This window comes from Moschus berezovskii, chromosome 1 (assembly GCF_049115385.1).
Source record: "Moschus berezovskii isolate FMDL1 chromosome 1, NW_MosBer_1.0, whole genome shotgun sequence".
Taxonomy (NCBI): domain Eukaryota; kingdom Metazoa; phylum Chordata; class Mammalia; order Artiodactyla; family Moschidae; genus Moschus; species Moschus berezovskii.
Window position 1 is genome coordinate 155,848,898 of NC_142460.1, and position 27,626 is coordinate 155,876,523.

General features: G+C 39.6%; 2 protein-coding genes across 5 annotated transcripts in view; both read right to left on the reverse strand.

Moving 5' to 3' along the window:
- Nucleotides 1-5,649, reverse strand: part of NCK1 (NCK adaptor protein 1) — a 72,220-nt gene extending 66,571 nt beyond the window's left edge. Inside the window, exon 1 of one of the 3 annotated variants that reach the window (XM_055413224.2) lies at nucleotides 5,499-5,649. The gene's annotated coding sequence lies outside the window, so the exon portion shown is untranslated. The other 2 variants (XM_055413217.2, XM_055413235.2) reach the window with 2 other exon arrangements.
- A 5,950-nt stretch (nucleotides 5,650-11,599) lies between these two features.
- Nucleotides 11,600-27,626, reverse strand: part of SLC35G2 (solute carrier family 35 member G2) — a 43,912-nt gene continuing 27,885 nt past the window's right edge. The window contains exons 1-2 of one of the 2 annotated variants that reach the window (XM_088840397.1): nucleotides 18,045-18,630; nucleotides 11,600-12,971 (exon numbers count right to left, since the gene is read on the reverse strand). In XM_088840397.1, coding sequence (XP_088696523.1) covers nucleotides 11,718-12,953 — 1,236 coding nt within the window. In that variant the 5' untranslated portion in view covers nucleotides 12,954-12,971; nucleotides 18,045-18,630 and the 3' untranslated portion in view covers nucleotides 11,600-11,717. Of the gene's footprint in view, nucleotides 12,972-18,044; nucleotides 18,631-27,626 lie in introns of those variants that run through there. The other variant, XM_055413254.2, reaches the window with a different exon arrangement.

The window sequence follows — 27,626 nt, forward strand, 5'->3', positions numbered from 1 at the left end:
TAGGAATCAGAATGTCTTCAGAATTCCCAAAACAGTTACAAACGAGAAAACAATGGAGAGATGCCTTCAGAATTTCTAAGGGAAATTATTTCCAACCTACATTATTCAACCAACCAAATCAGTGGGAAGACCTACATAAATAAAGGAGGATTTATTAATGCAGATCTCAACTTTTCACAGGAATCTACTGTGGGTATAACCTATCAAAAGGAGGAGGGGTCAAATCAATAAAAAAAATTATGATTCACAGAAAATAAGAAATTTAAGGCAAAGGGAATAGTTTTATGGTAATGGGGGAAATCCCAGGAAACTACTGTAGACCCGCTAAAGAACTAGTTTGATCAAGTGCAAAAACTGGTAGACAAAAACAGCAATTCTACTCCAACATATATATATGCTCAAAAGAAATAAGGGTGTATGTCCACTAAAAGAGTTGGAAGTAAATGTTCACTGCTGCTTTATTCACAACTGCTTTAAAAAAAATGGAAATAAATATTCATTAATGGTGATTTTTTTTCATACCTATTCATCCGACAAAATATAGTCATCAGTGAATAAGACCAACTACTTCTGCACCCAACATCATGGGGTGAATCCACAAACACAAAGTTAAGTAAAAGCAGCCACAAAAGAGTATATACAGTATGGTTCCACTTACATTAAGTTCAAGAACAAGTAAAATAATCTATGGTAATACAGGTGAAAACGGTGATTACTTTGGGAACCAAGAGGCACAGATTGGGAGGAAGCATGGGAGAGCCTTCTGGAGCACTGGGAACGTTCTTTACTTTGACCTGGATGACGGGTAATACGATGCCTACAAATGGAAAAATTCATTATGGATATACTGAAATTTGGGCACCTTACAATTAAAAAAAATATAACAATACTGTCTCTAAACAAGTTTTTAAAGAAATTAATGGACTTTTCAATTGGATCCCACAACAGGAACTAACCAAAAGGAAAATTTTCTAAGGCAAAGATCTTTATTTCAAAGTTATTTCTAATAGGAAAAAAAACAAACAAACTAGGAATAACACTTAAAAAACGAGTGCCATGCAAACTCTGGATTTCTCTGGCACAGGAGAGAAATAATTATTTGATGTGCTTTTATTACTTACAGCCAAACTTAATACTTATTACCCTAAGGAAGCCATCTGCCAGACAGGCTACAAGGGAAAAAGGAGCTTGGTTATTCAAGGCCCAAAGAGCACCCTAAAGGAAAAAGATAATGACAAGAGATGCAGATAAAAGCTGGCAAAAGCTAAATCATGGAAAATTTCACAGGGCTTTCTGCTGCTAAGTCACTTCGGTCGTGTCTGACTCTGTGCGACCCCATAGATGGCAGCCCACCAGGCTCCCCAGTCTCTGGGATTCTCCAGGCAAGAACACTGGAGTGGGTTGCCATTTCCTTCTCCAATGTGTGAAAGTTTAAGTGAAGTCACTCAGTCCTGTCCTACTCATAGCAACCCCATGGACTGCAGCCTTCCAGACTCTTCCGCCCATGGGATTTTCCAGGCAAGAGTACTGGAGTGGGTTGCCACTGCCTTCTCCGAAGGGCTTTCTAAGAACACGTGAAAAAAAAAAAAAAGAAAAAAAAAAATTTAACTGACTTCCCAGGCAGCAAATTGAGAGGTGGTACAGGAGGTATTCTAAATGTACCTAAAAATAACGTTACTTAAAAACATACTGTATCTGGAAGTGATCAAGCATTTCCAAAAATTTTCCAATGCACTGTTTAATTAATAAAATGTTTTCATAATCTACCTGGAATAGGCATAAAGTACAAGGAATATTAAATTCTGTTATATTTATTATCTGAACTGATCTAAGTGCAACATGATTTTGAAGCATGTACTGAGACTTTTGGAAGGCTGGTTCACCAAAAAAAAAAAAAAAAACCCTTTAGATGCATTCATTTTTTAAAAAGATTTCCCCAAGCCATACTCTCACTGCTTTATTCAACTGGTCTGTTTGAACAGAAATTACGCATAGCACACTTATCCAATTTAGCACTTCTTGAGTACAATTTCAGGAATAAAGAACAAGAGAATTAGTGTTTCAACAGTTTATTTTAGCAGAAAATTTATTTAAACAAATAAAAATAAGCCATTCACAAACAACCAAAAAATAAAACAAAAATAGCTTCTAATTTGTTTCAAGCCAAAAATGTCAAGCATACCCTCCTGAGATATTTCACCTAATTTTTCTGTGCTACTTGTCTTGTTACATAAATATTAAGAAAAATACCAAGGAAACTCTATGCTGCTGGTTTTAAAAGAAACTTTGGTGGGGGGGGGCAGAGTGTGAAGAACAAACATACAAAAGCTCTCCAACTTTCCAAGTGGAACAAATGATTTTCAGAATGTTCTGCTCAATAAATAAATTGATCAATAATCTGGTTCTTGACAGAACAAAATGAAAAAATAGCAAAAGTTTTCTGTTCCATCAAAAAGAGCATTTAGTTAGATCAATAAACTCAGATGCCTTACAAGTAATACATCGTTCACATTTACTTTCAAGGCTTCCAAAGAGTTTCTCTTTTACAAGAGATTCAAACTAAAATCCAACAGTAAAACTTGTTAAGAGATTCATTTTTAATGGGTCATAGGACTCAACAGTGGACACACCAATATTATTTTAGTTAATGCTATTAATATACCCAACAAGCTAGAGAAACTTCATGTAGACTTTAAATCACTGTTTCAATGATTCAAACAATTCAGGTCATAAAGGTTCCCCTCCCCTCATACAGAAGTTCTGAATCTAATTAATACACAAAATGCAAAGTAATGTGAAGCAAACAATACAAAATGACATTGCAAGAGATGAAAAGAAGTATAGCTTCATAAGAATATACACGTAAATTTTTTTAATATACAGAACTTGAGTTAGGAAATCAAGTAGGAAATTAAGGTTTAAGTCAGCTCTGCCAGGGTCACTAGGTGAATTTCAGTGAACTTAGTCTGTATCTATTACATTTTCCCTATGTATAAAATGGAAGGATGGATTCCAACATTCCCACAATATTGTTCCATAGTATTATAATACAAGTCCACATATTAAAAACCTAAAACAGTAAGGGTTGTGGGTTCAAAGGAAAGCAACAACACAGGGAACAGAAAGATCTAGAAGGCTCTGTGGAAGGACCAAATATGAAATGTCAACAAAATCTGACTTTACTTGGCCACTTAATTTAAGGAGGAAAATTTCTGTTAAAGAATATTAGCAATAAACAGGCAGTCAAAGTGTCCACAGACATGAAGGCAGAAAAATACACAATCTAGATGAGAACAAGAGATTGGTTTGTGTTAGGATGGACAGCTCCTATACAGAATTATTGCTATCATTAGAAAAAACAGGTTCTGAGCAGACTGTTAGAAGGCTGGGAATTCTGAACTATAAATAACAACGAACTAATGCTCGTTTAACAGTGAGAGCGGTGGAAGCAATATTTTAGAACAAGGCAGAAGCCAGAACATACTAAGCAGGGAGAAAAGAGGCAGAAAATCCGGTTAAAAGCTACTGGGGGAAAGAAGAAAACGAGTGGGAAGAACAGATATCCGAAAGAAATTGCAGAAAATGGCTGACAAAAATTGGCCAATGTTATGTGGTGAGAGGAAGTCTAAGATAAAACCAGGGCTTAAGCCTGGGTAGTCTAAAGCATGATAAATATCACCAACAGAAAGTCAGCATATGGAATCATTTTTGAAAGAAGACTATAAATTATATCTTTCAAATAAAGTGAGGAACATCCAGACAGAATTGTTGCCTTATTAAATAATCTTTAAATGTCATTTTTGGCTCTGTCAGTTGTCTTCCTAAAACAGCACAGCAAAGTATTGACAGAGAATTTGTTAAATGCTTAGTGATTTCAAGAGTTTCCTCCAACTCTACTTATTGACTAAATAAGAAAATCATTTAGTCTTCTGGTGTAGGCAGAAAAATATCTGGTATTTTTCCATATTAACAAGGTAAATAAACTGCAAAAATTGTTAAACTATAAAAGAATAAAATAGACAGGACATGTATTTATTAAGTCTTCCTGACAAGTGAATTATAACATTTGCATCAAATCTACCTTGAGCAGGGAAGTTCTCAAAGGTGCAAAAATCCAGTGGCCTAAAATATATTTCAATATCTAACAAAACATACCATGTATGTTTCAAGTTTTATTTTCAAGGACCTGAAAGCACTAGTAAAATCCAGACTATTAAGAAAAACAGAACAAACAAGTTTAAAATTTAATATATGAACAAGCACAGCTGAGAAATCTTGAACATTCTGGAAACTGTTCACAATTTTTCCAAAGAAGAAAATGGTAAAGTTTGCAATGAAAATGAAATAAAACTATTAATCAACCAATGCATAGTTCACGAGTTTCTATCAAACTATGAGTGGGATACCTATTTAAGAACTGAACATTACTGACAATTACCAGACAAACAGAACCTTCTTCTTGGATAATTTCCTCATTTACTCTGTAAACGCCCTGAAGGTTGAGATACAGCGCTTTCCATCTGCTTAATAAACTGTACGGTTGGTCTTTCTTACATCTACCAAAATAAGATTTTTGGAAATGAATACCACTTGCAACACATACTCGTCCTGACTGGACAGTGAGATTTTTTTTGCTCACCACCCAAGATGGGGATAGAAACTTCTCCTTCAACTCATCCTTTCCTAACTCCCATGGTTTCTTGCCAAAGTTAACAGGCAGAATTATTTTTAAGTGACTAGTTCATTAGTGTGACACTAAACTGGGCGTCTATAAAGTAAGGGTTCTCAGTCCCGCACAAAATTCAGCTTTCCGAGCTTCTAATGGCAAACTTTCATGGACACACGTAAGAAAGGTTACAAAATCAACTATCAAGATACATTTTTTTCCCCAGATATATTACAACTCAAGTCAAAAGCCCAAGTAACTCACGTACGCATCCATAATATTAAAATAACCCAGATTTCCCGACGAGGGAAACGGCTGGGGGCGGGGTGGGGGGAGGGGCGGGAGGCGCATCCCGAGGATGTCCATCCTCCGCACCCGGAACGGCTCCCTCCCACTCCTAGAGGTGAGCGCCCCCACCACCACCGCGTCCCTACCTCCGCGGCCTCGGAATGCGCCACAACAGCCGTCAGGACTTTTAGAGAGGAAAAGAAAAGGAGAAGGGTGCACGCCACACACTCGACCTCCCAGCCTCCGGGGGCGGCCGGCCGCAGCGCTCACCCGGACCCGACGCTCCAGGGATGGACAGGAAGGTCGTAGGGCTGCGCCGCCCAGGGCAGTGGCCGGAGGGTCGCGCGGAGCCGCGAGGCAAAAAGCCCAGGCCCGACCCAGCGGCCTCCCCGCCCCCTCCGGCTTAGCTCCGGGCCGGCAGACGGCGCCCCGGGAGCTAACTTCGGCAGGGAAGAGGAAGCACCGCGGCAAGTAACGGGCTATGTGGATTCCCCGGACGAGAAAAGGCTGTCTGTGCGTCTGCCTGCCGGCAGGACCGTCTCACCTCCCCTCTGCCGAGCCCGGGCGGCGCCAGCTCACTTGAGGTGGGCAAGGACGCCGCCACGGCCGCCGCGATGGCCGTTACGGCACGAGGCCTCCGCTCTGCCGCCGCGTAGCTCTGGGGAGAGGGGCGGGGCGCGCGCGGCGGGAGGGCGGGGCTGCAGCGCCGACTGGTCGCGAGGCCCTGGGAGGAGCCGCGCGGACAGGAAACCCCCCTCCCTGCCCAATCTGATAGGTTCAGTCTTCCCCTCCCCTCCTATCACTGACGCGAGGGCAGTCTTTCCCGCCCTGGGATTGGGCTAGCCCGCCTGTCAATCAATTGCTGTGCTGGGTGTAGAGCTGAGGCTGCTCCGCCGGGAGGGAGTGAGAGAGACCGAAGCGCCCTGCCTGTCCCTGGATTTTGTTGCTTTTGTGTCTCTGGCTGATTATTCTGGGGCCTTCCTCCTCAGCGCCACAAGAGATTCCACAGCAAAACTGACTGCTTTCCGAGTTAAGCCCCGACTGCTCTGTGAGCTTCCTTCTGGTTTCTGCGCCTGAAGAAGGTCTTACCAGCGGAAAGTTCTTAGGGACTGGGAGCGAAAATGAAAAGCAAACAAAAAGGGCTGAACGTGGGGTCCTGTGAGAAAAATGTAAGACGTGTCCTTAGTTTGAACCGCAAATCAAAATAAGCTGAGTCTGAGGGCCTTCAAAGCGCCCTGGTGCGTGGGTAGCTTCCATTCTTGGCTGCGGTAGCCTTGCTGTGAGGACAGTGACTTTCGGTGCCAGGTCTGTCCTTTCTTAGCGGCCCAGCCCCAGACAACTGCCATCAGTAAGTTGGTTCTTCCCACGCCGGAGCTTCAGACCCCATCACCTGCCTCTTCCTCCCCAGCCATCTCTGTGGCTCTGCTTAGGCGTTTCCCGCCCAGGGAAGCCTGGTAGTGCACAGGTGTTTCCCCCATCCACCTGCTGAAAGAGCCAGACTTTTTGTGATTCCCTGGATCTGAAGCCCGCCAGGCTCCTCTCTCCATGGAATTTGCCAAGCAAGAATACTGGAGCCTTTTGCCATTTCCTAGGGATCCAACCAGCGTCTCCTGCACTGGCAAGGGGACTCTTTACTCCCTACCTCTACCTGGATTGTAAAATAAGGAATCTTGTCAGGACTGTTTTTCCCCAGTACCTAGCACATGGTAGTGTTAGGCACTTAGTCATGTCTGACGCTTTGCGACCCCATGGACTGTAACATATGGAATTGTCCAGGCAAGAATAGTAACTGGAGTGGGTTGCCATTTCCTTCTCCAGGGGATCTTCCCAACCCGGGGGTCGAACCCAGGTCTCCCACTTTGCAGGCAAATTCTAGCACATGGTAGATCGTCAGTAAGTATTGTTTAAGGCATTAGTACAACTTCGATTCCCAATTTCATTCGTTTCTGCTTTTCTGTATTTTAACTTAAGAATTATTCATTTGGATCCTAATAGAGGAATATGGTTCACTTGCCATGTATAGGATCACATGGTCAAGCATAAATCACCTGTGGCCCCTTCCTGGCCTCAAGTTTGACAGGGCAAGTGGACCAGGAAAATCTGGGCAGCAACTCCATCTATATCTGTAATTAGGATCTAAAGTCAATAATGTAAGTGGATTTTGAATTTATTCTAAGGATCTAAATACCTTTGTATATTTTATCATGGCTTTTATGGACTGAATTGTGTCCCCTCTCAAAATTCATATGCTGAATCTCTAACCCCCCAATGTGACTGTATTTGGAGACAAGGCCTTTCAGAGATAATTTAGGTTAACTGAGATGATAAGAGCGGGGCCCTAATCCTATAGAATTAGTGTCCTTTATAAGAAGTGACTGCAGAGACATAGCGGAGAAGGCAATGGCAAGCCACTCCAGTACTATTGCCTAGAAAATCCCATGGATGGAGCAGCCTGGTAGGCTGCAGTCCGTGGGGTCGCTAAGGGTCGGACACGACTGAGCGACTTCACTTTCACTTTTCACTTTCCACTTTCACACATTGGAGAAGGAAATGGCAACCCACTCCAGTGTTCTTGCCTGGAGAATCCCAGGGACGGGGGAGCCTGGTGGGCTTCCGTCTATGGGGTCACACAGAGTCGGACACGACTGAAGTGACTTAGCAGCAGCAGCAGCAGCAGAGACATAGACACTGTCTTGCTGTCTGTCCTCACAACTAGAAGACACAGAAGGCAGCCATGTGCAAACCAGGAAGAGAGCGTTCACCAGAAACTAACTATGCTGGCATCCAGACGTGGGACTTCCAATCTCCAAAACAGTGAGAAGTTTAATTGTTGTTGTTTAAGCCACCCAGGCTATGGCATTTTGTTATAGCAGCCCACACTATTGTTATAGCTCTGTCTAACCCAATAGTTTTATTTGTTGATACACTTTATAAAGTTTATGGATTGAGATATTTCATTCATTTTTGAAGCTGTATAAACCCATTGTCCAGAGGTTGAAACTATTTCTCCAAAATAGTTTCACACAACAAACTGTTAGGTACACCTGCCTCATAACAAACTTAGCTACACCTGGCTCGGTTCAACTTTAGTTTTTTAACATGTGATGGAATTAGGGGAATGTAAATACAAATATAACAGGTAAAATAGTCCTTGCTATCAGGTAGCTTAGACCACTTCCATAAATGGGGAAAATAAACCCAGAAAAAAAATGCTGAAGTCGTAACTTTAGATTTTATTTTGTAAGGGATTATGTATTTTGAATGGGTCAATGATCTGAACAGACTGTGAGATTTTGATCCAGATCTCTTAACTACTGTGTGCCATCTGTTTAAGTAATAGAAGAAATAAGGGAGAAAATTTTTTCATAAAAGGATTTTAGTTTCCTGTAAGTACGTGTTTTCCTTTTAACTTTTCTTTAAATGTTCCCTCATCACCCTATTCTTACCAGGAACTCTTAAGAAAGAAAGAAAGAAAAAACTCAAAAAATAGAGAAGGAATTGAAGAATAAAAATAAGGAAACAGCAATGAGAGGAAAGTACTGGGGTAGATAGACAGGAAGTCATGCATGAAATTCCCCTAGAGTGTACTTAGAAGTATGGAGCCCATGTTTGTTAAGGGGTGGGTTCCCAGAGACCTTTCACACTGTCTCCCCAACTTCCAAATAGAAACATGTGCTTGACTTCTTCTTCCTCTCTTTTAGCGGAACTCAAACCAAAAATGGGGATCAACCCTGCTAATTAGTTCTGAGTAGACTAGCCAGAATCAGGCAACAACATGTAGGTCAAAACTTACGACCTATGGACTAGAAATGGGGTTTCAGATACAGGTAGCTAATCAATCTAGGATAAGAACATATAGGTAGTTCACTTCATTCATCCCAGAGGAAAGAATTTGGGAAGACAAGCAAAGGAAAAATGAGCCTCCGTGTCTCAAGACCTTTCCCAGGAAACTATTGAGGACTTGTAGTTAGAAGTGATTAGAGAGAATGATCTGGTTTAATATCACTGTAAGGACTATATAAGACAAAACAAACAAAAACAAAATCCTACCTACTAAATCAGTAAGAAGTCAGTAATCACAGGCTTGACTGTGCAGTGTAGAAATTAGTGAACCCTGGTAGCTAAATTCACTTTCTGGGTTGAGTATTATTACTCTTTTATGGGAATTAGTTAAACAAAAATTTATTGAGTTCACTCTGTGTTAAGCACTACAATACATACCAGAGATCTAAAAATCAGTCTTAAAGGAGCTCCATCCAATGTCAGAGAATGAAATTTAAAATGATACTTAGTATAGTAAATACAGCAATAGACGTCTACAGGGAGACATTAGGCCACAATGCGAGGGGAGGTGTGTGTGTGGTCAGGCTAGTCAAGGTAAATAAGCAGGCAAAGAAGAGAAGGGCTTTTCACATAGAGGGGTCGCCATAAAAAAATTTTTTTTTAGTTTTTTTAAAAAGGAAGGAACAGTAAAACATTGCTAGAGCAAAAGACGACAAAGTGTAAGCAAGAGTGGGTTATGCAAGTTAAGGGCCTTTGTTTTTATACTATAGGCAATGAGAAGCCATCAAAGGGTTTTCTTTTTTTTTCTTATTTTTTAATTTATTTATTTTAATTGGAGGCTAATTACTTTACATCATTGTATTGATTTTGCCATGCATTGACATGAATCTGCCCTGGGTGTACATGTGTTCCCCATCTTCTTAACAGTACTTTAAACCGTCATTCTGTTGCTTTCTTGCCTCCACTGTTTCTGATGAGAAGCTGGCTGTAATTCTTATCATTTTCTGTAGGTCAGGCTGCTTTTAAGGTTTGTTTCTTTATCTGAGTTTATCAGCAGTTACACTATGTTTCTAGGTGTGGTTTTCTTTGTATTTATGCTACTGGGGGGTTCACTTATTTCCCTGAATGTGTGGATTGCTGGTTATTGCATCTTTATATTGAATTTGGAAGACTCTTGGCCAGCATTTCTTCAAGTATTTTTTTCTGCCATTCTCTCTTTCTCTGTGACTACACTCATATTTATGCTAAATTTCTTACTCCTTAGTAGAGATCATTCCAAGATCTGTTCATTTTTTTTCAGATCTTTTTGTTTCTTTGCTTCAACTTGCATAATTTCTATTGAGAGCCAGTAATTCCTGGAAAATCTGAATGTTAACATTTTCCCAAAAACACAAACACCCTACAAATGGCTGTGGGTTCCTTTGGGGTATTGTCCAAAGGCATGTTAGTCAAGAGAACAGAAATCAAAAGATATTACAACAGAGAACTTACTACTGGGTGTTGATGGACTGGAAAAGCAAAAAGGGAACACTGAAGTAGCCTAGATGTGGTAACTACAGAGAGCAGCTATCACCTCTAACCTAGCGAGACACCAGCTGGCATAGGAAAAATGTAGTTTGCAGGGTCTGAGCCATAGCATCACATAGGTAAGTTATAGATGAGTATATCTGAAGTTAAGATAGCTCAAGAACAATAACTTAATAACCAGTAGCATATCAACATTTGTTTGTCCTAAATTAGTAAAAACTTCCCAAATTGGATCCAAATTAATGCTACCTTATGCAATTTTATAGACTTTTAGCTCTTTTGAAAGGAGAAGGCAATGGCAACCCACTCTAGTACTCTTGCCTGGAAAATCCCATGGATGGAGGAGCCTGGTAGGCTGCAGTCCATGGGGTCGCTACGAGTTGGACAGGACTGAGCGACATCGCTTTCACTTTTCACTTTCACGCATTGAAGAAGGAAATGGCAACCCACTCCAGTGTTCCTGCCTGGAGAATCCCAGGGACGGGGGAGCCTGGTGGGCTGCCGTCTGTGGGGTCGCACAGAGTTGGACACAACTGAAGCAACTTAGTGGCGGCAGCAGCTCTTTTGAAAAGAATCCAGTACATGAAGTTTTCAGTTTTCTGCTGTGCTATGATTACTGTTAGTGTCTTTTCCAGGAGTATGGAGTACCTTTACTGCAGCTCACACATGTACTTGCTACAAATCATAAACAAGGGCACGTTTGGAAGAGATCAGCATAACTGAGGATGAGTAGACCCTCCTGCAGCATTCAGTCTCACACCATACGGCACAAAATGGCATAGACTAAGTAGAGCTGGCAGGAATCCATATTCTCCCTACCTCCATTTCCTATGCATTGCCTAGTATGGCCGGAGCAAGGGGAAGACAGTTTGCTCTCCTAAGGTAGGACGACCACCATTGCCAGTGAAAAACCAAGTCCTTTCCTTTGTTTCCTCTTTCTTGCCTCAGCTGCAGCTACTTTACCCAGCCCAGTCATCTCTAGTTCCCTATTGCAAACAGATGACAAAAACAGGGCTTGGTATTCAGCATTTCATCTTATAGAGTTCTGAATATTCAAGGATTTTTGTTGAACACTTATAGAACATTGGACATGAACATTTTTTCTAACTTCTTAATCTTTAGGACTGCTGAATTTCCACTGGAAAGGAATCATTTCTTCAAGTCTTGTGTTCTTTAGTGCTAAAAGTTGACATTCTCTACCACCTTTTATTATTTATAATAAATAATAATTTTATAGTAAAAATTACCTCTTATTGTTAACAGCAAAGAGACAAGATTCATGATATTCCACATAATTTAATATTTAGAAGACTAGAATAAATTTTTCTACATCTGCATATATTAATTATATTTAGCACTCTGTCAGTTATACACACAAAAAAGTGAACATTAAAATGGCAGTGTACCTATTAGTAACTGAACATTAACAAGATAATAATCAAGTATTCATTACTCATTTAATGGGAGAGTCTAGTATTTCCTGATAATCCTGCCTTCTTAAATTCCTCCAGTAAAGTTTATAGCCAGCAAGGACAAAAACACTAATCATAATGATTACCCCTCCAAAGACATCATAGACGCTAGGAAATATATGTAACACTAGAAGCTGCAACACCATTGCTACCACAATCTCCAGATGTTGTACTGTGCTGACCAAAGCTGGATGGAATTTGTCTAAGGCATAATAAACTCCCAAAAAGGCTGCAGTAGAGCAAATGCATATAGCAATTAGATAACTCCAGGTTTCTCCATCTAATGGGATGATGGGTTCTTGAAGAACAAACATAGTAGATATTCCCCAGACTGTCCCAGTCCAGCCAAATGTAAACAGTGCAGTCCACATGCTGATCTTCTCCTTAATGGATCTGTATACTATCATGGAAAGAGCAGTGGTCAGTCCAGCCATCACAGTCATAGTGTACCCAAAGGCTTCTTTCCAGGCATTTAACAAAGAATTGTCTTCATCAACAATGTTGGGAATCATGACAAGACAAACACCAAAGATGCTGCAAACAACTGTAGCCATGTCAACATAAGCCATTTTCTCATCTACAAGTAAAAAAGCCAAAATGGCACTGAAGACGGTAGTTGTGGCTCTCCACATAGTGGTCCCGTTGCTGGGAGGAACTATTGAAAATGATGTATAAGCACAGGTGATAGAGATGACATTGCACACACCATAAAAGAAAAGTCGCAGTCTGTATCCACTTGGTCCAAAGGGGGCTTCCTGGTAGTAACACACAACTAACACAGATAAGACCTGCAAAACAGAACGGATAAAAATCAGTTCTAGAGATGGAACTTTGGAACGATCGGAAACAAGCCTAGTGATAAGAGCGACACATCCATGAGCCAAAGCAGATCCAAACAGCACTATCCACATTTTTCTGGATTGAAAAATATTTTTTTCTGCAAAGCTTTGGAACTGTCCAATCTCATTGGTCACTGGGTCTTCTGTTGGAGGGCAGGTATCCGTGGTTCCAAAGAAGGTTCTTCCTTTTCTTTTCATTTCACTCAGCAGGCCTTTCTTTGGATTTTCTTCCATAAAACTTCCATAGTCTTCATTGATTTCTTCATATCCACCATCCCCAGGCTGAGGATAATGAGATGTATATTTCACCATGACTGTGTTTGGATGTATTTTCACCCGTTTTTTAACTGGATATTTTTTGGAGGGAGAAGTATCCATTTCTCCAGGCAATCAATTCTATTTAAGAAATAAAAAAGGACAAATGTACATGTTCATCAGTTGAATTATAGTTTTAAATTCCATTATAATCTCATGCATCAATTCAACAATAGAAAGCAGAGATTGTAACAGGAGTTTTTTTTTTTTCTAAAGTAATAGGAAGAGATGATCTGACGATATGCCTTATCAGTATACAAGCTCCAATGAAATTGTCTTCCCTTTTTTCACTCTCATCCTAAGTCAGCCCCAATTTCTCATCATGATTATTTTTTGTCTCATTAAACTGTATTTCTTTAAATAATAAATAACTGATTTTTTCCATTTTTTCATTCCTACCTATCAACCCAGTAAGATAAACACAGAAAAATAAATAACAAGGTAGAGAAAACCTTTCCTTCCGATTGTGTCCATTTGTCTATAAGTTATTAAGTTCAGATTCTTTTGGAGAATCACTTCTGTATGATACCAAAACTAGTATTATGAATTATCGTGATTTTTTTAAACATTTATTTTGGATTCCCATACATCTTCAGATATATGGAATACTGAAACTAGAAAATAAAATTTTCTCTTTGATTTTGTGACATTCATCCACTGTTGCTATATACAACTTTTCTGATGAGCAACTGGGCAATGGGTTTAAGATTCTAACTGCAACTACCCTTCAATTCAGCAATAACACATCTAAGACTTTACCCTAAAGAGATGAACACAAGATGCTTTTTACCTACCTAACATACAAAGGAAACTAATAATCTTTGAGGTGGGACAGGAAATAAGAATAGAAAACATTTTGTATACTTTTTAATATATTATTTGAATCATGATAATTGTTTAAATTTTTTTTTAAAAGTTCATCTGGTACTGAGAAAAGAGAGCACATAAAAAGGGTGGGAAAATGTATGAACAGGAGACTTCATTGCAGCGTACCAGAATGATCCTCCGTATTACACTATGCCTCCGTTTAAAATAATAATGCTGATCTTTACTGATGTAGAAAGATGTCCATGTAGTATGAAGGATTTGCCATGGTGCTGGCATATAGTAAAATCTCAAAGAATATGAATAAATTCAGCTTCCTTTCACCTATAATTAACTCTTGAAACACTGGGTGTCTTCTACAATGTTATTCTTTCTTTGAGACGAGTATTTGTTCATTCAGTCCTCTTTAGTTCTTTCCCCTCTCCCCAAGAACAATTTGCTATTTCCTTCCCAATGATTTCTTCCCCCAAAAACAAAAAAAATTTAAAAAGGAAACCTTTATATTTTTTGTCTTCATTGCCAAAAACTCATCAGTTCCAGGATCTTAAACCACGGTCCAGAAATCAAATCCCATTTTGTTCTTTAACACCATCTGGGTAAACCAACTGTTCCTATTTATTCGTTTCTCTTCTAAATGACACTACCTTCAGTTGTAAGAGTCATTTTAAAAAACACCACCTGTGCCTCCAAGCCCTTCAGTTCCTGCCCTGGATCTCCAACTTGCAGTACTTCATGCATAATGCTATTAAACTAATCTGGATGTTCTCTTTTTTTCAACTTTTATCAGGATATTTCCACTTTGAATCATTAGCTTTAGTCACAAACTGAATTAACAGTCTTGGTCTCCCAAATAGATTTTCTGTCCCTAAATTCCTCATTTATGTTTGAAATACCACCATCTTTCTAGTTCCCCAAGCCAGAAACCAAGGAACACTCAGTTATTCTTTCTGCCATCACACTCCATTTGGTCATCAATTTTATTGTTTTTATCTCTGAAATATTTCTCAGACTTTTCCTTTCTCCTCCAATTTATTTTACCTTTTGAGTCTGGATCAGATTTTTCTAGCATATTGCAACAGCATCCTAACTAGTCCCCCTGAATCCTAGTCCTTCTCTTCTAAAATCCAACTATATTATACTACTGACACATTAATGCCTTTAAAAGATTCAAACAAAACAAAAAACTTCCCTCAAACTTTCCCCATTCAAGAACACGCACTATTTCCTACCAACTACCTCACCGAGTCTCAACTCCTCTGCCTAGCTCTCAAGACCCTGCCTAGGCTTGCCCCTATCAATACTTAGCTCCTTAACACAGAGACATCAGTATTCTCCCTGTCCTGACACCCCACATTACATGTTTCTCTTAAGTCTTTATTCCTACTAGTTTCCCCTCTGCTCCCACTTTATAAAGTGCTCATCTTTTAAGAAGGCCCAGTCCAAATCCTGCCTTTTAGAAACAAGCCTTCCCTGACCACTCTAGTCACTTTTTTTTCTTCCTTATTTAACATCTGCAATAGTTCTTCTAATTTTTGTAATCTCATCACTTTGTTATTTACTTGTATCAACTCAATGGAATTTTATCTGCAATCCTTCATTGTACCCAAATTTGCTGTTAAATTGCCTTTCCTTGCTAGTCAGCAAGTATCTTTTTTTTTTTCCCCAGCAAGGATCTTAATGACATTTCATAAATTCCTATTTGCTTAAAATTGTTAAAATTGTGGCTTATATCCATCAAAGCTTTCCCCTTCCCACTGCAGCCAGATTTCTAGTCCCAGGAGCATGAATAGGGGAAGGACACATTCTGCTGTTTTACTCCTTCTGAGAGAAAGGAGCTAGGCTCCAGCTTCTTTGGTGTATTGGCACAGGGAGGAAGGGAAAGGACACATATCTCAGACATTGATTGCTGCTGTGTGATGGCTTTTGGATATATAAACTTGGCTAGGCTAAACTACATTCCCGAGTTATTTAACACTAATCTATGTGTTCCTATGAAGGTTTTTGCGGATGTGACAGAAGTTCCTAATCAGCTGACTTTAAGTTAATAAAAGAAAGATTATCCTGGGTGAAGTGAAGTGAAAGTCACTCAGTTGTGTCTGACTCTTTGCAACCCCATGGACTGTAGCCCATCAGGCTCCTCTGTCCATAGGATTTCCCAGGCAAGAATACTGAAGTGGGTTAACCTCTGACCTAAACAAGTGAAAAAGAGATTAGGCTTTCCATGAGCTCAGAAATTCCAAATAGTTCATGTCATTAGGGTTCCAGCCTTCTCATGACCTTCCTTCCTTACTACCTGTGGACAAGAAGCTTTGGCCTGTTCTCATGGTTTCCAACATGCTCCTGATCTTTTCTTTTTTATTGCCTGCCCTACAGACCACAGATTTCGTTATTCACCCCTGACAATTACATTAGCCAATTCCTTATAATTAATATCCTACTGGTTCTGTGTCTCAGGTTGAACCCTGACTCTAATACATGGTGAAATTCTGTCTTTGATTGTTGTCTTTGTTTCTGTACTAACTCTAAAAGGCCATTGATAGTCTCTAGGTTGTAGACATCCAAATGCGGACTATCTTGCATCAATTATTTAGTCTCCCCAGTGCACAAATCCTTGATGTAGGCTGCTATGGGCCACAGGTTTTTGTTCTTTGGCTTCTCTTGCCTGTTGGAAAGTTCTCTTAGTGAGACACCAACAGTATTCACTTGACCCCAGGAAAGTCATATATCCTTACCACTCCAGTGAGTATTATATCAGCTACTCACCACTGCCCCCTTCTCTCCAATCTTACTACTCTTTGCTCGAGCAAGTAAAGAGTAAATTAAAATGTGCTGTCTAAGCAGACTTTCAGTTGGTAGAAGAAAGCACACCCAATCATTGTAAATAATGATTTGGTAACCTTCACCCTCAGTAGATTTTAAAGGGGAATATCCCTCTCCCCTCCACATTAGGAAAAAACACAACACTGTTCTTGGACCAAGGACCCATAACAGATATGATCCCACTGACAGACTGTGTTTTCCAAAGAGAGCCACCAATCTAGTAGCCCCCATACTACAAGTCTAGTTTTTTTTAAATGTGAGTTTGACAGTATTAAATAGAGTAGGGTCTATGCTCCTTCCCTCTAAAAGTAGCTCCACTTTTGTGACTATTTCACCAGTAGGGTATGGCAGAAGTGACCCGTTATGACTTCTGAAATTAAGTCATAAATATAACTATGCCTTCCTAGCTGCAACACTTGTGCTTGGAGCTCTGAGCTACCAGGTCAGTTGCTCAGAAGCCACCATGCTGTGAATAAGCTCAAATGAGCCATGTAAAGAAACCACATGGAGAGGTCCTGAGACTGAACAGAGAGAAATTCCTGGTCAGCCCCCAGGTGCTCCAGCCCCCTGCTCTTCCAAGTCCAGCCACTCATCTGACTTTATACGAGACCCTGAGTCAGAACTGCCCTTCCAAGGTCCAAATTCCTGATCTTAGAAACCATGACAGATAGTAAAATGAGTGTTGTCATTTTAAGCTACTAAAGCTTTGGAGTGACTTGTTACCTGCAATAAATAACTGGAACACCCTATTTCCTTTCCCAGGATTTTAAGGAATGGGAAGGAGGAATGGTCTTAATGATAGATTAAAGGCCTCTTGTATTTGGACCAGATTGATTGGCTTTTGAAAGTCGGACATTTTGTCCCTTGTTGTGAGATCCTGGATTCTAATTCTGAGGTGAGAGGGAAGTTTTTTGTTTTGTTTTGTTTTCAAATAAGTATAGTTGATTTACAATGTGTTAGTTTCTGGTGTACAGCAAAATAATTTTATTAATATGTATATACATATATATGCACATGTATATAACTGAATCACTTTGAGATGTATATATGTATACATACATATATATGAATGAAGAAGAAAATTTTATTCAGCATCCTGTTAGGCACAGATTAGTGTATTTAATCCTAGTCCAACTGCATATTTTAAAGTATTATTTGAACTGTGTCATCTTTTTCTTTTCTGTCACTGGATTAGTCTATACCTGATATCTTCCAGGTATATCTCAACACCTTTAATATTATATTGTATCCCACTGATACAGAAGTCAATCTTATACTAAAGGGATATGTAAAGATTTTCTGTTTTTTTTTTTGGCTGCACATTCAACACGTGAGATCTTCCCTTACCAGGGATCGAACCTATGCCCCCTGCATTGGGAGCATGGAGCCTTAACAACTGGACCACCAGGGAAGTCTCAAGATCTTATTCATTCTCTCTAGTTTTCATTTAATTTCAGGCTTTATGAGTATAATTCTTGAAGAGAATATGGAATCCTGACTAATACTTACATTTGTGCACATTTAAGTCATTCAACCTATGAACATTTCAGTAAATAATGAGGTACCATGTCCCCAGCACCACTCCAGGCTCTATAAATAGAAAGATAAATAAAACTAGTGGAAGAGACAGCAAGTAATTCAAATTTAATATTTTTAAAAGTCAGTAATGCAAGTAACTACTTGAATACAGGAAAGGGCACATACAAAAGGCATCTAAACCCAAACACGGAGGATCTTTGCAGATTTCCAGGTGGAAAGGATGCCTGAACTGGGGCTTTAAGTATATGTAAACTATAAAGAAAAAAAGAGGAGAAAGAGAAAAACCAAAAATTTTTTTCTAGAAATAAAAAATTTAGGAGCCAGATATGTTGATTTTGAGTTCTAGCTCTGCCACCTAATAGAGCAATAATTATGTCTATTTTAAGATAAGAGTTTTAGATGATAATTGGGATCTTTCAACTCAACTCTCTTCAAAATCAGTTTGTCAGTTTAATGATTTCACATATCTAGTGTTTTGATATCCCTCCCATGAGGGATCACCATGCAATTCAATGATCACAACTTTCTACTACCTGCTCTGAGTTATTCTGACCAATGTGCCAACTCAACGTCTCCTCCTTCTTTACAGAGATGAGAAATCTGAACTAATTTCATGGCTCCAGGGCCCCTGACTTTGTATGATGTCCCCCTCCCAGGCAGAAATGTCCATTTCAGCTGTGTAAAGCAACTCCCCTGAGCAGAAGGAATGTGAAACAACAGGACCAGAAGACTAGCCTCCCCAGGAACAAATGTATCCACTTGAAAGGCTGGGCATAAATGGATTAAAAGGATACATAGTTGGTGTCTGCTTGAACAATGGGCACAATTCAAGCCTGAAAGCAGTATTTGTATCCAAAAGAGGTCTTTCCTAAGCTACATCCCACAACATAAGGCCCAAGATCACTTCTGTTCTAAAGTTGAAAATATTAACACTGCATCCCTATGTTTTAGTGGGAATCCTTAGACATAACCCTTATGGTGCCTGAGGCAAATGGCACTTGGTAATAAGAACTTTTTTCTTTAGTTACCCTAAAATAGTAAAAAGTCTTAGATATAAAGCTAGCTAGTGCAACTTGATTATAAGATAGTGATTTAAATGTAGGCACTGATGTTATATTTGACACTCATGAGTCAGACTGGCTTTGAACTAAATATTTATCATAAGCTGATAGGTTACTACCTTATACCTGAGAAGCCAAGTCCTGAGAAACCTTATTACCCTGGTACCTTTGGACAGTCTTGCCCCTGAATGAAAATAAAAAGACCATACCTAACTGGTCACCTGAAAGGGAAGACTCAACAACCATCTTTCCAGGATATTGTGAGACATCACGATATGCATAGGATTTGTGCTATTAAACATAGCTTCTGAGACCTACTGAGAGAAGCCATTCTCCCTCCAAACTGATGAAAAAGGGGACCATATTCTGATGCTCCAAAGGCTGTGAGCATGAGTCTACCCAATCCTTGTGCTGAACTCTGCCTAGCATAACCTTTAACACCCCTCTTTGGATTCTCTCTCTTCTCCACTGCAACCCATGAGGATCAGAAGAATTAGAGGCATCATTTAAGTCTGCTTATATTTTATTAATACTCTTTGAGTCTATATCTTTTTGTGCCTACTGTTTTAGTGGGAAAAGAACCTCCTTGAAGCTCTAACCTCTGGAACTAGAAAATTAGTTCTTAAATAAACTAACAAAGTAGAATTTGAAAGACAAGAATGATAAGTGAGAAATGACAGAGTAGAAAGTAAAGAACATGCCCTTTCTTAAACCAGTCACACTTAGGAAGTGAGGGATTTACCATGAAGAAGTAAATGTCTGCCCTTCTTAGAAGGTGTGATAATATTCACATTGCGTGTAAGTAGTAAATGATCAAAATGAATTAAGTCTGTAAACAAATCATGAAACTGAACACTTTTATGAAGATGTAAATGGGGGGCTACAAGAAAAGTTAACTGTATAAGATTTCAAATACTCAGATTATAAAAGAACCAACATAAGTAAATTCAACTAAAGAGGGGAAAAAGAAGAGACATACAACCTAGGAGTCTCCTATGGTAAACCAACTGAATCTCTTGTTGTGTCTGGTCACTAAGTCCCATTCAACTCTTTCAAACTCCACAGACTGCAGCACACCAGGCTTTCCTGTCCTTCACTATCTCCTAGAGTTTGCTCAAACTCAAGTCCCTTGAGTCTGTGATGCCATCCAACCATCTCATACTCTGTTGCCCCCTTCTCCTCCTTCCCTCAATCTTTCCCAGCATCAGGGTCTTTTCCATTGAGTTAACTCTTCACATCAAATGGCCAAAGTATTGGAGTTTCAGCTTCAGCATCAGTATTTCCAATGAATATTCAGGACTGATTACTTTAGGACTGACTGGTTAGTTCTCCTTGCTGTCCAAGGGACTCTCAACAGCCTTTTGCAGCACCACAATTTGAAGGCATCAATTCTTTGGCACTCAGCCTTCTTTATGGTCCAACTCTCACATCCATACATGACTACTGGAAAAACCATAACAGACCTTTGTTAGCAAAGTAATGTCTCTGCTTTTTAATATACTCTCTAGGTTTGCATAATTTTTCTTCCACTGATCAAGATCTTTTAATTTCATGGCTTATAGTCATGTAGAAATTTTCTTGGAGCCCAAGAAAAAAAAATCTGCCACTGTTTACACCTTTTCCCCATCTATTTGCCATGAAGTGATAGGTCTGGATGCCATGGTCTTTGTTTTTTGAATGTTGAATTTTAAGCCAGATTTTTCACTCTCCTCTTTCAGTTTCATCAAGAGGATCTTTAGTTCCTTTTCACTTTCTGCCATTAGGGAGGTATCATCTGCATATCTGAGGTTATTGATATTTCTCCCAGCAATCTTGATTCCAGCTTGTGATTCATCCAGTCTGGCATTTAGCATGATGTACTCTGCATTTAAGTTAAATAAGCAGAGTGACAATATATGGCCTTGATGTACTCCTTTCCCAATTTTGAACCAGTCTATTATACCATGTCCTGTTCTAACTGTTGCTACCTGCATACAGGTTTCTCCTCTCAGGAGGCAGGTAAGGTAGCCTGGTATTTCCTTCTTTTTAAGAATTTTCCACAGTTTATTGTGATCCACATAGTCAAAGGCTTTAGTGTTGTCAATGAAGCAGAAGTAGATGTTTTTCTGGAAGTCTCTTACTTTTTCTATGATCCAACAGATGTTGGATTGATCTCTGGTACCTCTGCCTTCTCTAAATCCAGCTTGTATATCTAGAAGTTCTCAGTTCATGTACTGTTGAAGCCTATCTTGAAGGATTTTGAACATTGCTAGCATGCGAAATGGGTGCACTGAATCTCTATAAAAATATAGAAAGAAATTTCAAAGAACCTGGCAGAATCATTCTAACTCAAATATATTACTTAAGACAGATCCCTGAGCCAGGAAGATCTCCTGGAGGAGGAAATGGCATCCCATTCCAGTGTTCTTTCTTTCAAACTTTAAACTTTTTACTTTGTATTGAGGTATAACTCATTAACAGTTGTGGCAGTTTCAGGTGAACAGTGAAGGGACTCAGCCATACATATATATGTATCCGTTCCCTCCCAAACCCCCATCCCATCCAAGCTGACACATAACATTGGGTAGAGTTCCATGTGCTATAAAATATATCCTTGTTGGTTATACATTTTGAATATAGCAGTGTGTACATGACCTTCCCAAACTCCCTAACTATCCCTTCCCCACTGGCAACCATAAGTTTGTTTTCTAAGTCTGTGAGTTTCTGTTTTGTAAGCAAGTTCATTTGTATCATTTATTTTTAGATTCCACATATAAGGGATGTCATACAATATTTCTCCTTCTTTATCTAACTTATTTCACTCAGTATGACACTCTCTAGGTCCATCCATGTTGCTGCAAATGGCATTATTTCATTCTTTTTAATGACTGAGGAATATTCCATTGTACAAATGTACCACATTTTCTTTATCCATTTCTCTGTCGATGGGACATTTAGTTTGCTTCCATGTCTTGGCTATTGTAAACAGTGCTGTCATGAATATCGGGGTGCTTATATCCTTTCAGATCATGCTTTTCTCTGGATATATGCTCAGGAGTGGGATTGCAAGGTCATATGGTAGCTCTATTTTTAGTTTTATTTTTAAGAAACCTCCATCCTGCTCTCCATAATGGCTGTATTAATTTACATTCCCAACAACAGTGTAGGAGGGTTCCTTTCTCTCCACACCCTTTCCAGCATTTGTTTGTGAATTTTTTAATGATAGGCATTCTGACTGATGTGAGGTGTCTCATTGTGGTTTTGATTTACATTTCTCTAATAACTAGCGGTGTTGAACATCTTTTCATATGACTGTTGGTCATCTGTATATTCTCTTTGGAGAAATGTCTGGATCTTCTGCCCATTTTTTGCGTAGACTGCTTGTTTTGATGATGTTAAGCATCATTTAAGTGTTTGTAAATTTTGGAGACTAACCCCTTATCGGTCATATTATTTGTAAATATTTTCTCCCAATCTGTGGGTTGTCTTCTCATCTTGTTTATTGTTTCCTTTACTATGCAAAAGTTGCTGAGCTTAAGTAGGTCTCATTTGTTTATTTTTGTTCTTATCTCCATTATTCTGGGAGATGGATCAAAAAAGATGTTGCTGTGATTTGTCAGAGTTCTGTCTATGTTTTCCTCTAGAAGTTTTATAGTGCTGGTCTCACATTTAGCAATTTAATCCATTTTGAGCTTATTTTTGTGTCACCCCAATATTCTTGCCTGAAAAGTCCCACAGACAGAGGAGCCTGGCATGCTACATTCCCTAGGGTCACAAAGAATCAGATACAACTAAGCAACTGAGCATTGAGTACTGACTATATATAATTACTGAAACTGCAATTAAAATATTCAGTTCAGTTCAGTTCAGTTCAGTCGCTCAGTTGTGTCCGACTCTCCACGACCCCATGAATCACAGCACACCAGGCCTCCCTGTCCATCACCAACTCCCGGAGTTCACTCAAACTCATGTCCACAGAGTCGGTGATGCCATCCAGCCATCTCATTCTCCGTCGTCCCCTTCTCCTCCCGCCCCCAACCTTTCCCAGCATCAGAGTCTTTTCCAGTGAGTCAACTCGTCGCATGAGGTGGCCAAAGTATTGCAGTTTCAGCTTTAGCATCAGTCCTTCCAATGAACACCCAGGATCGATCTCCCTTAGAATGGACTGGTTGGATCTCCTTGCAGTACAAGGGACTCTAATAGCACTCCTACTGCATCAGATTATTGCCTGACAAACAGTACATCTACATCAATCTGAGAAAAGCAAAAAATAAGGCATGTTATCAATTTCTCCTTTGTAGCACTTAGATTAAAGCATACTTGCAATAGCTATCAGAAAGAGACTAAGGAGACAAGATCTTGATTTAGCCAGAGAACATGACAACTTTTTCAGCTCTAATGGAAACAATCAGAATTATAAAAGCAAGAATGGGAAAACATAGAAAAAAGAAAGGCACAACTGATGACTCTCAAATCCAATGAAAACAAGTAAATATGGAAGAAGTCAATAGTAATACTGTCAGTAGACAGATATATTGATATTTACATTTGTACAGACAATGTGCTAAACACTAAACATGGGTCAACTCGGCTTTGAGAGAAAATGAAATCGTAGGAGATTGTGGAGTGGAACATTGGGGAAGGGTGGAAAACAAACCCCCCCAAAATGGAGAAAACTAATGGCCTACTTCACTTTGAACAGAAAGAACTTAAAAGAAAGGTACTCACTTTAGGAAACTAATTTGGCACATATTGTTGAACACCCTCTATGTGGAGGGCACCAGGTAGTCCATGTGGAGCAGGTCAGTAGCTTCTATTGTTGAAGAAAATTTGTCCCAGAGTTTTGTCTGTAACTTTGTCATAGGTCACCCCAAATTAGTCTCTCCTCCCCGCTCTTCTGTCATCCTTTCCTCTTCCCAATCTACTCACTCTTTCCCCATCTTACCTTCTTAGCTTTATTCCTGCCACCCACAGATACAACCTGGTCTGACGTTCTAGCCCCAAAGTAACTACCACTTGTTCATGCAAATAGTTTCAGGAAAAAAATTATATTTATTCTATTGCCTAAAAGGACAAGCCATTATCACTGTCAGAGTCACATTCCACTTTCATAACTGAATAAACTCTTTTCATTTTCCTGAAATTATAAGTTCTCTGACAGGATACAGGAGTGATGATGACAAAATATCCAAAATATCTATGCAAAAAGTAGGATAAAAGCCTCAGTCACGTGAGCACCCCTGACACTAGTTCAGTTCAGTGCAGTTCAGTCACTAAGTCGTGTCCGACTCTTTGCCACCCCATGAATCACAGCACGCCAGGCCTCCCTGTCCATCACCAACTCCCGGAGTTCACTCAAACTCATGTCCATCGAGTCGGTGATGCCATCCAGCCATCTCATTCTCTGTCGTCCCCTTCTCCTCCTGCCCCCAATCCCTCCCAGCATCAGAGTCTTTTCCAGTGAGTCAACTCTTCCCATGAGATGGCCAGAGTATTGGAGTTTCAGCTTTAGCATCAGTCCTTCCAGTGAACACCCAGGACTGATCTCCTTTAGAATGGACTGGTTGGTCCTACCCTAAAAACTAGCCTCTTACCATCCAAACCAAAATGTATACATATCTCTACTCTGGGTCTTTTTCCTGTCCTATCTGGTACTTAGACCTTGCCTCCTTTTGTCATTTTATTCTCTTTGTGTATGACATTGTTAAGTTTAAAAAGCAGTGGATCCTCAGTATGTCTTTGCGGAAAGAGGGACAACCTAAGTGCCCTTACAAATGAATGGATAAAGAAAATACAGTATATCCATACAATTGAATATTACTCATCCATAGAAAGGAATGAAGTTTCAACACATGCTACATCATGGATGAACCTTGAAGACAGTCGGCTAACTGAAATAAGTCATACCTAAAAGGACAAATACTGCATAATTCCACTTATGTGTGGTATTTAGAATAGGCACATTCATAAAAATAGAAAATCAATTTGAGATTCCTGGGGGCTGGGGGAAGAGGGAGTTATGAATGGGAGTTATGGCTACAAGGTTTCTGTTTTGGGTAATCAAAAACTTTTGGAAATAGATAGTGGTGGTGGTTGTACAATGTTGCGAATGTAATTAATGTAATTGAGTTGAATATTTTTAAAGTGTTAAAATGGTAGGTTTTGCTTTATTTCTATTTTAATGCAATTTTTTTAAATAGGGGAAAAAAGAAAAGAAAGGTGTGTGTGTGCGGGGCGGGGGGAGGTGGTGGTGTTGTGATTCCTCCAGTTGGGGGATAAAGGAAGGCAATGATAGGCATTGGTATTTTTAAAAACCTCCTCAGTGATCCTAATCTATAATTTTCTTGTACAAGAACCACTCAACTAAATTATCTAGGGACCCGTCTGGCTTTAAGATTTAATCAATCTATGGCTACTGCATGATTGAGGAAGACAGGGATGGAGATTTTTTTTAAAGTGATCATTGAAGCCAGACTGTCTGGACTTGAGTCTAAGTAATAGAACTTATTAAATATGTGACCTTGGGTACTTACTTAACCTCTTCTGAAAATTTCAATAAGATTCTACTCATAGGGTAGAATAAAAATATTAAATCACTTAATACATACAAAACACCTAGAATATGGCACCCAGCAATTGCTCAATAAATTTAGCTCTTTTTTCACATGATTCCATCTGCCTGGAATGACATGGTCCTCCCCCTTTCTGCTCCTATCTGCCTGCAGAGCTCACATTTGTGCTTCAGTGGTTTGCTCAAGTGTTACTTCCTCCTTTGCAAAGTCTTAACTGGTCTCTCCAATCTTTGTGCACCATTATCTCTGGCACATACTGGCATGAAGTAAATGTCTGTTGGATGGAATGGAATGGATTTGAAAACCGAGAAGTGGACGACATGGAAAAGAATGAGGAATGAAGTTGACGACTGACATCTCTATAGGATCTTATAGACCCACTGCTGCTCTCTTACATCACTGTTCAATCAACAGTAGGTAACTGAAAACCTGAAGTTTCCCATGATCATTCAAACTAAAGACTATTCAGAAGAAGTCTCCCTGTCCTCTGCCTTTACCCTCTTTACTAGTCAGAGTTCTCCAGAGAAACAAAATTAATATGATGTGTATAAATACAGTTACAAGAAAAAAATAATTTTAAGGAATTGGCTCATCCAATTATGCATCCTGGCAAATCTAAAGTCTTCAGAATACCCCAGCAGGCTGCAGATCCAGGAAACAGTTGCAGTTTAAGTCCAAAAGAGTCTGCTGGCAGAATTCCCTTCTCCTCAGGAGCTGTCAGATTTTTTCTATTAAGGCCTTCAGCTGATTGGCTGAGGCCCACCCTTCTTATGGAGAGCAATCTGCTTTACTCAAATCCACCGATTTAAATATAACTCTTATCAAAAAGGAGAAGGCAATGGCAACCCACTCCAGTACTCTTGCCTGGAATATCCCATGGACAGAGGAGCCTGGTAGGCTACTACCAGGGGTCGCGAAGAGTCGGACGTGACTGAGCAACTTTGCTTTCACTTTTTACTTTCATGCACTTGAGAAGGAAATGGCAACCCACTCCAGTATTCTTGCCTGGAGAATCCCAGGGACTGGGGAGGCTGGTGGGCTGCCGTCTATGGGGTTGCACAGAGCCGGACACAACCGAAATGACTTAGCAGCAGCAGCAGCTTATCAAAAAACACCCTTGCAGAAACATCAGCTTCATCTTTTTAAAAAATTATTTTATTTATTTTAATTGGAAGCTAATTACTTTACAACATTGTGGTGGTTTTGGCCATACATTGACATGAATCAGCCATGGGTGTACATGTGTTCCCCATCCTGAACCCCCCTCTCACCTGCCTCCCCATCCCATCCCTCAGGTCATTGTAGTGCACCAGTCCTGAGTGCCCTGTCTCATGCATCGAACCTGGACTGGCAATCTATTTCATATATGGTAATATGTATGTTTCAATGCTATTCTCTCAAATCATCCCACCCTCGTCTTCTCCCACAGAGTCCAAAAGTCTTTTATCTCTATGTCTCTTTTGCTGTCTTGCATATAGGGTCATTATTACCATCTTTCTAAATTCCATATATATGCTTTAATATACTGTATTGGTGTTTTTCGTTCTGACTTACTTCACTCTGTATAATATGCTCCAGTTTCATCCACCTCATTAGAACTGAGTCAAATGCATTCTTTTTAATGGCTGAGTAATATTTCATGTGTATATGTACCACAGCTCTCTTATCCATTCATCTGCCAGTGGACATCTAGGCTGCTTCCATGTCCTGGCTATTGTAAGCAATATCAACATCATCTTTGACCAGTCAAGTTGACACATAAAATGAAATATCACAGTCTCAACCACTGCTTGTCCTTCATATGCACAAAAGTTCTGGCTATTGCAAACTGCAGGAAATTCTCTGAATATGTCATGCTTTCTCATGATTATGGATTTTTATATATGCTGTTCCTTCTTTATGGATTACTCTTTTCCTGCTTTTTCACCTGGTAAATTCCT